General features: G+C 39.1%; 1 protein-coding gene across 7 annotated transcripts in view; it reads left to right on the forward strand.

Annotated features, from left to right (window-relative positions):
* Window positions 1-13,090, forward strand: part of NPHP3 (nephrocystin 3) — a 174,403-nt gene that overhangs the window by 94,619 nt on the left and 66,694 nt on the right. For all 7 annotated transcript variants that reach the window (XM_058181006.1, XM_058181007.1, XM_058181008.1 and 4 more), the window contains one exon: window positions 8,650-8,788. In XM_058181006.1, coding sequence (XP_058036989.1) covers window positions 8,650-8,788 — 139 coding nt within the window. The remainder of the gene's footprint in view (window positions 1-8,649; window positions 8,789-13,090) is intronic.

Consider the following 13,090-nt stretch of genomic DNA (forward strand, 5'->3'; position numbering starts at 1 on the left):
TTAAGAAAAGCACGTGAGTAGAGCTGCTGCTTTAAGGAGAAGTGGGGGTAGAAAACTACCTGCATTTCTTCCTGATTTGCTTAAGAAAAGCACATGAGTAGAGCTGCTGCTTTAAGGAGAAGTGGGGGTAGAAAACTCCTGCATTTCTTCTGATTTGCTTCAGAAAAGCACGTGAGTTTGAGCTGCTGCTTTAAGGAGAAGTGGGGTGAAAACTACCTGCATTTCTTCTGATTTGCTTCAGAAAAGCACGTGAGCTGCTGCTTTAAGGAGAAGTGGGGTAGAAAACTCCTGCATTTCTTCTGATTTGCTTCAGAAAAGCACGTGAGTTTGAGCTGCTGCTTTAAGGAGAAGTGGGGTGAAAACTACCTGCATTTCTTCTGATTTGCTTCAGAAAAGCACGTGAGTTTGAGCTGCTGCTTTAAGGAGAGTGGGGTGAAAACTACCTGCATTTCTTCTGATTTGCTTAAGAAAAGCACGTGAGTAGAGCTGCTGCTTTAAGGAGAAGTGGGGTGAAAACTACCTGCATTTCTTCTGATTTGCTTAAGAAAAGCACGTGAGTGAGCTGCTGCTTTAAGGAGAAGTGGGGTGAAAACTGCATTTCTTCTGATTTGCTTCAGAAAAGCACGTGAGTTTGAGCTGCTGCTTTAAGGAGAAGTGGGGTAGAAAACTCCTGCATTTCTTCTGATTTGCTTCAGAAAAGCACGTGAGTTTGAGCTGCTGCTTTAAGGAGAAGTGGGGTGAAAACTACCTGCATTTCTTCTGATTTGCTTCAGAAAAGCACGTGAGTTTGAGCTGCTGCTTTAAGGAGAAGTGGGGTGAAAACTCCTGCATTTCTTCTGATTTGCTTAAGAAAAGCACGTGAGTAGAGCTGCTGCTTTAAGGAGAAGTGGGGTAGAAAACTACCTGCATTTCTTCTGATTTGCTTCAGAAAAGCACGTGAGTTTGAGCTGCTGCTTTAAGGAAGTGGGGTAGAAAACTACCTGCATTTCTTCTGATTTGCTTCAGAAAAGCACGTGAGTTTGAGCTGCTGCTTTAAGGAGAAGTGGGGTGAAAACTGCATTTCTTCTGATTTGCTTCAGAAAAGCACGTGAGTTTGAGCTGCTGCTTTAAGGAGAGTGGGGTGAAAACTACCTGCATTTCTTCTGATTTGCTTCAGAAAAGCACGTGAGTTTGAGCTGCTGCTTTAAGGAGAAGTGGGGGTAGAAAACTACCTGCATTTCTTCCTGATTTGCTTAAGAAAAGCACGTGAGTAGAGCTGCTGCTTTAAGGAGAAGTGGGGGTAGAAAACTACCTGCATTTCTTCCTGATTTGCTTAAGAAAAGCACGTGAGCTGCTGCTTTAAGGAGAAGTGGGGGTAGAAAACTCCTGCATTTCTTCCTGATTTGCTTAAGAAAAGCACGTGAGTAGAGCTGCTGCTTTAAGGAGAAGTGGGGGTAGAAAACTACCTGCATTTCTTCCTGATTTGCTTAAGAAAAGCACGTGAGTAGAGCTGCTGCTTTAAGGAGAAGTGGGGGTAGAAAACTACCTGCATTTCTTCCTGATTTGCTTAAGAAAAGCACGTGAGTAGAGCTGCTGCTTTAAGGAGAAGTGGGGGTAGAAAACTACCTGCATTTCTTCCTGATTTGCTTAAGAAAAGCACGTGAGTAGAGCTGCTGCTTTAAGGAGAAGTGGGGGTGGAAAACTCCTGCATTTCTTCCTGATTTGCTTAAGAAAAGCACGTGAGTAGAGCTGCTGCTTTAAGGAGAAGTGGGGGTAGAAAACTACCTGCATTTCTTCCTGATTTGCTTAAGAAAAGCACGTGAGTAGAGCTGCTGCTTTAAGGAGGAGTGGGGTGGAAAATTTCTGCATTTCTTCTGATTTGCTTCAGAAAAGCACGTGAGAGCTGCTGCTTTAAGGAGAAGTGGGGTGGAAAACTCCTGCATTTCTTCTGATTTGCTTCAGAAAAGCACGTGAGTTTGAGCTGCTGCTTTAAGGAGAAGTGGGGTGAAAACTACCTGCATTTCTTCTGATTTGCTTAAGAAAAGCACGTGAGTAGAGCTGCTGCTTTAAGGAGAAGTGGGGGTAGAAAACTCCTGCATTTCTTCCTGATTTGCTTAAGAAAAGCACGTGAGTAGAGCTGCTGCTTTAAGGAGAAGTGGGGGTAGAAAACTACCTGCATTTCTTCCTGATTTGCTTAAGAAAAGCACGTGAGTAGAGCTGCTGCTTTAAGGAGAAGTGGGGGTAGAAAACTACCTGCATTTCTTCCTGATTTGCTTAAGAAAAGCACGTGAGTAGAGCTGCTGCTTTAAGGAGAAGTGGGGGTAGAAAACTACCTGCATTTCTTCCTGATTTGCTTAAGAAAAGCACGTGAGTAGAGCTGCTGCTTTAAGGAGAAGTGGGGGTAGAAAACTCCTGCATTTCTTCCTGATTTGCTTAAGAAAAGCACGTGAGTAGAGCTGCTGCTTTAAGGAGAAGTGGGGGTAGAAAACTACCTGCATTTCTTCCTGATTTGCTTAAGAAAAGCACGTGAGCTGCTGCTTTAAGGAGAAGTGGGGGTAGAAAACTCCTGCATTTCTTCCTGATTTGCTTAAGAAAAGCACGTGAGTAGAGCTGCTGCTTTAAGGAGAAGTGGGGTGGAAAACTACCTGCATTTCTTCCTGATTTGCTTAAGAAAAGCACGTGAGTAGAGCTGCTGCTTTAAGGAAAGTGGGGTGGAAAACTCTGCATTTCTTCCTGATTTGCTTCAGAAAAGCACGTGAGTGAGCTGCTGCTTTAAGGAGAAGTGGGGTGAAAACTACCTGCATTTCTTCCTGATTTGCTTCAGAAAAGCACGTGAGTTTGAGCTGCTGCTTTAAGGAGAAGTGGGGTGGAAAATTTCCTGCATTTCTTCCTGATTTGCTTCAGAAAAGCACGTGAGTGAGCTGCTGCTTTAAGGAGTGGGGTGGAAAATTTCTGCATTTCTTCCTGATTTGCTTAAGAAAAGCACGTGAGTTTGAGCTGCTGCTTTAAGGAGAAGTGGGGTGGAAAACTCCTGCATTTCTTCCTGATTTGCTTCAGAAAAGCACGTGAGTTTGAGCTGCTGCTTTAAGGAGAAGTGGGGTGGAAAACTCTGCATTTCTTCCTGATTTGCTTCAGAAAAGCACGTGAGTTTGAGCTGCTGCTTTAAGGAGAAGTGGGGTGAAAATTTCTGCATTTCTTCCTGATTTGCTTCAGAAAAGCACGTGAGTAGAGCTGCTGCTTTAAGGAGAAGTGGGGTGAAAACTACCTGCATTTCTTCCTGATTTGTTTAAGAAAAGCACGTGAGTTTGAGCTGCTGCTTTAAGGAGAGTGGGGTGAAAACTACCTGCATTTCTTCCTGATTTGCTTAAGAAAAGCACGTGAGTAGAGCTGCTGCTTTAAGGAGAAGTGGGGGTAGAAAACTACCTGCATTTCTTCCTGATTTGCTTAAGAAAAGCACGTGAGTAGAGCTGCTGCTTTAAGGAGAAGTGGGGGTAGAAAACTACCTGCATTTCTTTCTCATTTTCACAACCCGCGCGCCTAATGGCGCGCGAATCTAATCTAATCACTATAAATCAAAAATAGCAATAATATATTCAGGGTTGGTCCACTTGAGATTGTGATTTTATTCTATTCAAAATGACTGGCTTAGTTCAGTGCAATACTTGTTTTGCAGCTGTCTTTCGCAGTATCCTTTTCAAATTTGGGTACTGTCCTCTTTGTAAACAAATTAGCAGTCTACGTGGACAGATTACATATCTAGAATCTGTAATCTATGCTCTCCAAGCAGAAATTAGGTACCCAATTCAGCCATTCCATCTGCTGAGCCATCAGCCCCCTCTACCACAAAGATCCTGCAGGAAAAGGGCAGTATGGACAACCGTGGGATCTGGCAGGGTGAGAGCTGTGAACCATAAACACAAAGCTTTTACAGTGTCCCAGTATAACAGATATAGTGCCCTTGCTGACCTAAATAGGAACACTAAAGTGACAGATCAAGGTAGTTGTGATACTGATAACTCAAACAATCAAGGGATTATGGTTCAAGATGAAGAACTTACTTTGGAAAAGTGTGAACCTACTTTGGAAAAGTGTGTATCAAGTATTACAGATCGGTCACACAAGAAGAGCAAGGTATCCAAAAAGAGAAGCCACCTTCTGATTGGTGATTCAATTGTAAGGGATGTAAATTTAGGAAAGGATATGGAGGTTTTGAAAGACGTCAGGTGTCTACCTGGTGCTACTGCCAGCAGAGACAAGAGGCGTATTCTTAAGATAGTCAAGAATGCCAGTAAGGATTCTGATGTTGATGCTATTATACATCTTGGCACAAATGATCTGTCCCAAAAGGATGTGCTTTCTGTGCAGAATGATTTCCAGAGCTTGGGGTATGAACTTAATAGCATAGGTTGTAGGCTTAACTTTTCAGAGGTTTTACCAGTACATAAGGAACAAAAAGGTAAAGGCCAGCGTGTAGTGGAGTTTAATGTGTGGCTAAAGGAGTGGTGTAAAAGGGAAGGCTTTGGTTTTATTAGTCATGATGTCTGCAACTGGTCCAATGAAAAATTGTACAAAAGAGATGGAGAGGGACTGAGTTACTTAGCAATACATTCACAGATTTTCTGGATAAACATTTAAACTGAACAGTGGGGACAGAGAATTAACTGATATAGAAAATTTCTGTCCCCAGCAATCGAAAACTAAAAGGGTGCATGTAACATAGATGTGTATGTTACATGCATGTAACATACAGTGCATGTAACATAGATGTCTGTATGGGTAAGACTATCAACCATGCTATCAAGCAAAACCAAGCACCTAATAGTGAGTGCCGTACCATGTGCACTAAACCAACAGGTGGCAAGAAAGTAGGGGCACAGGTTATGTAGACAGTAAACACAAGATCAATCCAAATGGACTCAAATGTCTATATACCAATGCACAGAGTATGAGGAATAAACAGGGTGAATTAGAAATCCAAGTAAATGAGGGTAGATATGATATTGTTGCCATTACGGAAACTTGGTGGGATGAAACTGACAAATGGAACATACAGCTAGAGGGATATAAATTATTTAAAAGAAATAGACCAAATAAAAGAGGAGGTGGAGTTGCACTATATATAAGAAATAACTACATCTCTACAGAAATAGAGCACAACAATGATGAAAATTATCTTGAATGCAGTTGGGTCAATATTAAAGGGAGCGAAAACGATATTGCCATGGGTCTATACTATAGGCCACCCAACCAAACAGAGGAAGTAGATGAACTTTTTGCTAGTCAGCTAACTAAGGTATGTAGGAAGCACATCACAGTAGTAAAGGGGGATTTTAATTACCCTGACATCAACTGGGAGACAAACTCTGCACCAAGTGGAAGATCAAACAGATTCCTAACAAACCTAGCAGACAACTTCGTTTCCCAAAAAGTAGAGAAGGGAACAAGAGTATCAGCCATATTGGACTTAATTCTCACTAACAGAGATGAAATGATAGAAGGTGTTGAAGCTATAGGAACCTTGGGGGCAAGTGATCACGCAATATTGGAATTCAACATTATGCAAGCACAAGTAATAAAATGAAGTCAGACTAGAGATTTATTAGGAGCTTAATGTTGGCAGGTCCAAATGAAGCCAACTCTGACCCCACATAATTTACAGCCTAGATTTGACCCTGTTTCCCCCCTCCCCCCAGGGTGTGTCATCAGTCACATTTGCAAACGGAGCAATTTTGCCAGTTGTAGAGATCCTTCTTCTCTGGCCGCTGTGGGTAACCCTGGGAGATAGCCTTGAGAGAAATATGTCTGAATGTGCTTTTGTTTTTGGCTGCTGTGCTGCTTCGCTGTTTTCCCATTACCCCTTGCCTATGGCTACTCGAGAGCAGGCCAGGGATGCTTTGTGAGTTGTCACCTTGCACCTCATTCCCTGTAATCACCAGAGGCGATGGGCCCAATGGGATGAGGTAGGTTGTAGGAGGCTTAGGTGTTGTTGGTATGTCTGAGATGGGGGTTGTGGATATGGGTGGCAGTAGTTTTCTCTCAAAACTACAGTAAAACTCAATCTGCCAGTTGTTGATTTTCTTCAGCATGGGAAGGAGTTTTGTTGTAATCATTGATTTTTAAGAGTTTTCCACATTTGCTGGTTCATTTGTTGAGAACTGATTCCTTAGTTTTTCAGAGTAGCTTCTTTTTGCTGGTCTGATCTCCCTTGTTAATATGTTTCTGGCCTGATTGTAGAGCATTGTATCACCTTTTCTGTAGGCTTCCTCTTTGGTATGACGAGCTGCTTAAGTTTAGCTGTGAACCAAGGTTTATTGTTGGTTTATATATTCGCAGGTTTCTGGTCATTAACAGTTAATTAACAGATTTATTAAAGGTTTATTAATTAGAGTTAATTAACAGGTTTATTAACTGTTCTTATTTATATTATATTTGTATTGGGGATTGCTAGGCTTTAGCAGTGCATGTAACATAGATGTGTATGTTACATGCATGTAACATACAGTGCATGTAACATAGATGTCTGTATGGGTAAGACTATCAACCATGCTATCAAGCAAAACCAAGCACCTAATAGTGAGTGCCGTACCATGTGCACTAAACCAACAGGTGGCAAGAAAGTAGGGGCACAGGTTATGTAGACAGTAAACACAAGATCAATCCAAATGGACTCAAATGTCTATACACCAATGCACAGAGTATGAGGAATAAACAGGGTGAATTAGAAATCCAAGTAAATGAGGGTAGATATGATATTGTTGCCATTACGGAAACTTGGTGGGATGAAACTGACAAATGGAACATACAGCTAGAGGGATATAAATTATTTAAAAGAAATAGACCAAATAAAAGAGGAGGTGGAGTTGCACTATATATAAGAAATAACTACATCTCTACAGAAATAGAGCACAACAATGATGAAAATTATCTTGAATGCAGTTGGGTCAATATTAAAGGGAGCGAAAACGATATTGCCATGGGTCTATACTATAGGCCACCCAACCAAACAGAGGAAGTAGATGAACTTTTTGCTAGTCAGCTAACTAAGGTATGTAGGAAGCACATCACAGTAGTAATGGGGGATTTTAATTACCCTGACATCAACTGGGAAACAAACTCTGCACCAAGTGGAAGATCAAACAGATTCCTAACAAACCTAGCAGACAACTTCGTTTCCCAAAAAGTAGAGAAGGGAACAAGAGTATCAGCCATATTGGACTTAATTCTCACTAACAGAGATGAAATGATAGAAGGTGTTGAAGCTATAGGAACCTTGGGGGCAAGTGATCACGCAATATTGGAATTCAACATTATGCAAGCACAAGTAATAAAATGAAGTCAGACTAGAGATTTATTAGGAGCTTAATGTTGGCAGGTCCAAATGAAGCCAACTCTGACCCCACATAATTTACAGCCTAGATTTGACCCTGTTTCCCCCCTCCCCCCAGGGTGTGTCATCAGTCACATTTGCAAACGGAGCAATTTTGCCAGTTGTAGAGATCCTTCTTCTCTGGCCGCTGTGGGTAACCCTGGGAGATAGCCTTGAGAGAAATATGTCTGGAATGTGCTTTTGTTTTTGGCTGCTGTGCTGCTTCGCTGTTTTCCCATTACCCCTTGCCTATGGCTACTCGAGAGCAGGCCAGGGATGCTTTGTGAGTTGTCACCTTGCACCTCATTCCCTGTAATCACCAGAGGCGATGGGCCCAATGGGATGAGGTAGGTTGTAGGAGGCTTAGGTGTTGTTGGTATGTCTGAGATGGGGGTTGTGGATATGGGTGGCAGTAGTTTTCTCTCAAAACTACAGTAAAACTCAATCTGCCAGTTGTTGATTTTCTTCAGCATGGGAAGGAGTTTTGTTGTAATCATTGATTTTTAAGAGTTTTCCACATTTGCTGGTTCATTTGTTGAGAACTGATTCCTTAGTTTTTCAGAGTAGCTTCTTTTTGCTGGTCTGATCTCCCTTGTTAATATGTTTCTGGCCTGATTGTAGAGCATTGTATCACCTTTTCTGTAGGCTTCCTCTTTGGTATGACGTAGCTGCTTAAGTTTAGCTGTGAACCAAGGTTTATTGTTGGTTTATATATTCGCAGGTTTCTGGTCATTAACAGTTAATTAACAGATTTATTAAAGGTTTATTAATTAGAGTTAATTAACAGGTTTATTAACTGTTCTTATTTATATTATATTTGTATTGGGGATTGCTAGGCTTTAGCACAGTAAACACTAAGCTAATGCTAGATATCTTTTGGTTAATAAATTCAAATCTTTTATTTAGACTTAATTTTCATATTGTTGTTTCCCTGAATGATTTCTGCCTGATGTCTTGCCATTAAAACTTAAGACTCATTGAGGTCTTTGGGATAAAACATATCTCAGAAGCAACTTATTTGCCTAAATGTATAGCCATATTTTCATTTTTTCTCCCTTGATAACAAAATGTGGCATGTATTAGTATTAGTATATGCTCTTATGTATTGTTTATTTATTTTATCCAATTTTTCCCATGTCAAACAAGTGACTTTAGATTACGAACAATCATTAACATTTGAGCTTTAGTTATACAGATGTATAGCAATTGTGAATATTTATGATTCTTAATACTTGCCTATTTGAAGTGAAAATTTGAATGTATTGTTTATTATCCTTTTAAATATTTTGTATTATATCCTTCAGCACCAAAAGCACAGAAGATATTGATGAACTTCTACAGAGGTGTTTTGAGTGCCAGAATGTGATGGCTCTTTACCAGCTAGTTTTGAGATCAGTTGAAGAGTCTTTGAAAAGTGAAAAGGAGAAAAGGCTCATGAAAGAGGCAAGTTTGCAAGCTGATGCAATAACACATCTAATTTTATAGATATGGCACTTAAGACAGTGTTTTTCAAACTAGACAGCATTACAATTTGGAGACTACTACCCACAGAATTTCATAGCCAGTATGCTGGTTTAGGAATTTTGAGAATTAAAGTCAACACATTGTAAAGTTGCCAAGCTGAAAAATACTAATTTAGTATATGGATAATGAAATGCAAGTAAATTCAATTTTTCGCTCTTCTAGTACGATGGGAGACTTCTAGCTTCCCTTGTTCCCTGGGAGTCATTGGTATACTTTCATTAACATTTTCTGTGGGATTGGACTCAGTAATTTAAAAGTTTCCAAACCCCTCTGTTTTACATTTGTCTTTCAAAACAGTTCTTCTTTTTAAACTTCAGTTGTATAAGATTAATTATAAACTCTCGAGATTCATGTTGAAAAATGGATATTAAAAAAAAAAAAAAGAAAATCCAAGGATATTCAGAAAAAAGTAAATATAGTCCCTTGTCTTTGTGATCTTATTACTTATGTAGGAAATGTTCATCTCACATATCACCAATAAAATCCTATACAAATAGTTTAAAATAAGATTAGGGTAAACAATTTGATTGTTGCTTGTATAAGGGTGTGAGAGACAGGTACCTTGGTCTGTATACCAAACAAATGACCCTTTGGGATCCCCATATGAAAACAACTTACTTTATGTGTTGCCAGAACCTGAAAATAACATTTAACACAGCACAGTATTTGAACAAAATGGTTCAGTACTCTTCAACATCTTCATCAATGACTTAGACAAGGGGATAGATGGGGAACTCATCAAATTTGCAGATGACAGCAAGCTGGCAGGAATAGCCAATACTCCAGAAGGTAGGCTCAAGATACAGAAGGATCTTGACAGACTTGAACATTGGGCGGTAACTAACAAAATGAAATTCAACAGTGAAAAAAGTAAGGTTCTACATTTAGGCAAAAAACCCCAAAATGCACCGGTACCGTATATGTGGTACCTTGCTCAATAGTAGTAACTGTGAGAGGGATCTTGGAGTCCTAGTGGACAACCATTTATATATGAGCCAGCAGTGTGCAGCAGCTGCCAAAAAAGCCAACACAGTTCTGGGCTGCATAAGCAGAGGGATAGAATCAAGATCATGTGAAGTGTTAATAACACTTTATAATGCCTTGGTAAGGCCACACTTGGAATATTGCATTCAATTTTGGTTGCCACGTTGTAAAAAAGATGTTGAGACTCTAGAAAGAGTGCAGAGAAGACCAACACAGATGATTAGGGGATTGGAGGCTAAAACATATGAAGAACGGTTGCAGGAACTGGGTATGTCTAGTTTAATGAAAAGAAGGACTAGGGGAGACATGATAGCAGTGTTCCAATATCTCAGGGGTTGCCACAAAGAAGAGGGAGTCGGGCTGTTCTCCAAAGCACCTGAGGGTAGAACAAGAAGCAATGGGTGGAAACTAATCAAGGAGGGAAGCAACTTAGAACTACGGAGAAATTTCCTGACAGAACAATCAATAAGTGGAACAACTTGCCTGCAGAAGTTGTGAATGCACCAACACTGAAAATTTTTAAGAAAATGTTGGATAGCCATTTGTCTGAAATGGTGTAGGGTTTCCTGCCTCAGCAGGGTATTGGACTAGAAGACCTCCAAGGTCCCTTCCAACTCTGATGTTATGTTATGTTATGTTATGTTACGTTACGTTACGTTACGTTACGTTACGTTACGTTACGTTACGACTGATGCAAAAATTTTGTAATCCGCATTTAATACGGAAATTGGTCTATAATTCTTTATTTGTTGAAGATGTGATTCTTCTTTCAGTATAACAGTTATGTATGCCTCCATCCACAAGTCCAGGATCTTAGCTTCTAATAATAAGTCATTAAATACCTGCAACATGTTATTTAATACATCTAGCAACATTCTGTATAACTCTGCTGGTAATCCATCCAGTCATGGTGTTTTACCATTCTTTTGTCTCTTAATATCCTCTATTAGTTCCATCATTGATATTCTTTCTTCAAATAACTTTTTAATTTTTTCTGGAATCTTGGTTATTTCAGCTTTTTCTAGATATTGTTCTATCTCTGCAACTGTATCTTGCTGGTATAGTTATTTGTAATATTTCTCAATTACTTTTTTCTTTTCCTCATTTTGGAAGCATATATTTCCATCTTGATCTACTGGTTGGTTTATTAACTGCTTTTCTTTCTCTTTTTCCATTTTATATGCCAACTATTTTCCTGGTTTATTTGCATTTTCAAAAAGGTTTTGCTTTGTTGATTTTATTTTATTCACCAAATCTTCATTTTCCATTAAATTCATTTTATGTTTTTGCAAGTCCATCAAATTCTTAGTCTTTTTATCATGTGGATTTTTCTGTAGTTCCATCTCTAACTTCTTATACTCTTCCTCCAGTTTCTTTTGTATTTGTCTATTCTGTCTATTCTGTATTCTAGAAATGTTATTGTTAACCCTCTAATATATGCTTTGATGGTATCCCACACAGTTTGTAATGATGTATCCTCTTTTTTATTTTCTTTAAAAAATAGGTCAATTCTTTTTCCATATACTGCTGAAAATTCTTTTCATTTAATAGTTTTTGATTCAATGTCCATCTTATTCTTTTCCTCTGCCACTTCCATGTCATTATTATTGGGTTGTGGTCTGCCCATGTACTGCCCATGTACTGCAGAAAAAATAATTGCTACCAACCTGCCTTCCATTGAGGACCTGTATACTGCACGAATCAAGAAGAGGGCCGTGAAAATATTTACAGATCCCTCACATCCAGGACATAAACTGTTTCAACTCCTACCCTCAAAACGACGCTATAGAGCACTGCACACCAGAACAACTAGACACAAGAACAGTTTTTTCCCGAAGGCCATCACTCTGCTAAACAAATAATTCCCTCAACCCTGTCAAACTATTTACTAATTCTGCACTACTATTAATCTTCTCATCGTTCCCATCACCAATCTCTTTCCACTTATGACTGTATGACTGTAACTTTGTTGCTGGCAATCCTTATGATTTATATTGATATATTGACCATCATTTGTGTTGTAAATGTTGTACCTTGATGAAGGTATCTTTTCTTTTATGTACACTGAGAGCATATGCACCAAGACAAATTCCTTGTATGTCCAATCACACTTGGCCAATAAAAAATTCTATTCTATTCTATTCTATTCTATACTTGTTTCTATATCAATTTTGTGTATAAAAAAAAAGTTTATATTTTCCCTCTTAAACATATCTTAAATGTAGAGTTTCTTATCTAACATACATATTTTCTTTTAACCTTTATATTAATAAAATCTTCATCCTAAACAATTTAAGTATAATCGGGGTTGCTCTTCTACAATTTCATCTCCCTTGTTTTACAACAATCCTTCTTCTCCCTCTCCTCTTTCCTTTCCCTCCCTTCTTCCATCTTCTACTTTCTCCTTTTCTCTTCTCCTTCTCCTTCTCTCCTTCCCCTTCTTCCCCCCACCTCCCTTCTTCCTATTTTCTAACCTTCTCTCCCACTCTTGTTTTCCCTCTTTCTTCTTCTCTTTTTCCCTTTCTTCTTTCCCTCTCTCTCCTTCCTCTCTCCTCTCCTCTATCCCTCTCCATTCTCTCTCTATTGCTGTATTCATTTTCAAGCTAGTATTTTCCAAAGTGGTATTAAAGCAATCCCAATTTTTACTTTCTTTTCAATTACTTTTCATTTTATTAAATTCACAGAGATCATCATAAATGTACATTTATATAATAACATTTCTTCCCCCCCCCCCCCGTTTCCTCTTTTCCATTTACACAGGTGTCTTCTGGGTTTCTATTTCTTTTTTGTCTTCTCTCTCATTTACTTAAATCTTATCTAATTTATTTCTCTATTATATTTTACTCATATTTCTTTTCTAACCATACATAAAATTGTCACCATGTCTTGAAATACACAATTTCCTCTATCTTTTATTCTCAACATTAACCTATTCATTTCTGCAGATTCTAAAATCTTTATTACTTCTCCTTCTGATGGGATTTTTTCTGTCTTCCACTTTTGTTCAAATACAATTCTCGCTGCTGTTGTATGAATAATTTCACTTTCTTCACTATTTGAACGGGTGAACTTGGGCCGGTGAATAGCGCAGGCTGGTAATGCCTGTTATTAAGAACACAAAGCCTGTTATTAAGAACACAAAGCCTGCAATTACTGCAGGTTCGAGCCCGGCCCAAGGTTGACTCAGCCTTCCATCCTTTATAAGGTAGGTAAAATGAGGACCCAGATTGTTGGGGG

Source organism: Ahaetulla prasina, chromosome 4 (genome assembly GCF_028640845.1).
Source record: "Ahaetulla prasina isolate Xishuangbanna chromosome 4, ASM2864084v1, whole genome shotgun sequence".
Classification (NCBI taxonomy): Eukaryota; Metazoa; Chordata; class Lepidosauria; order Squamata; family Colubridae; genus Ahaetulla; species Ahaetulla prasina.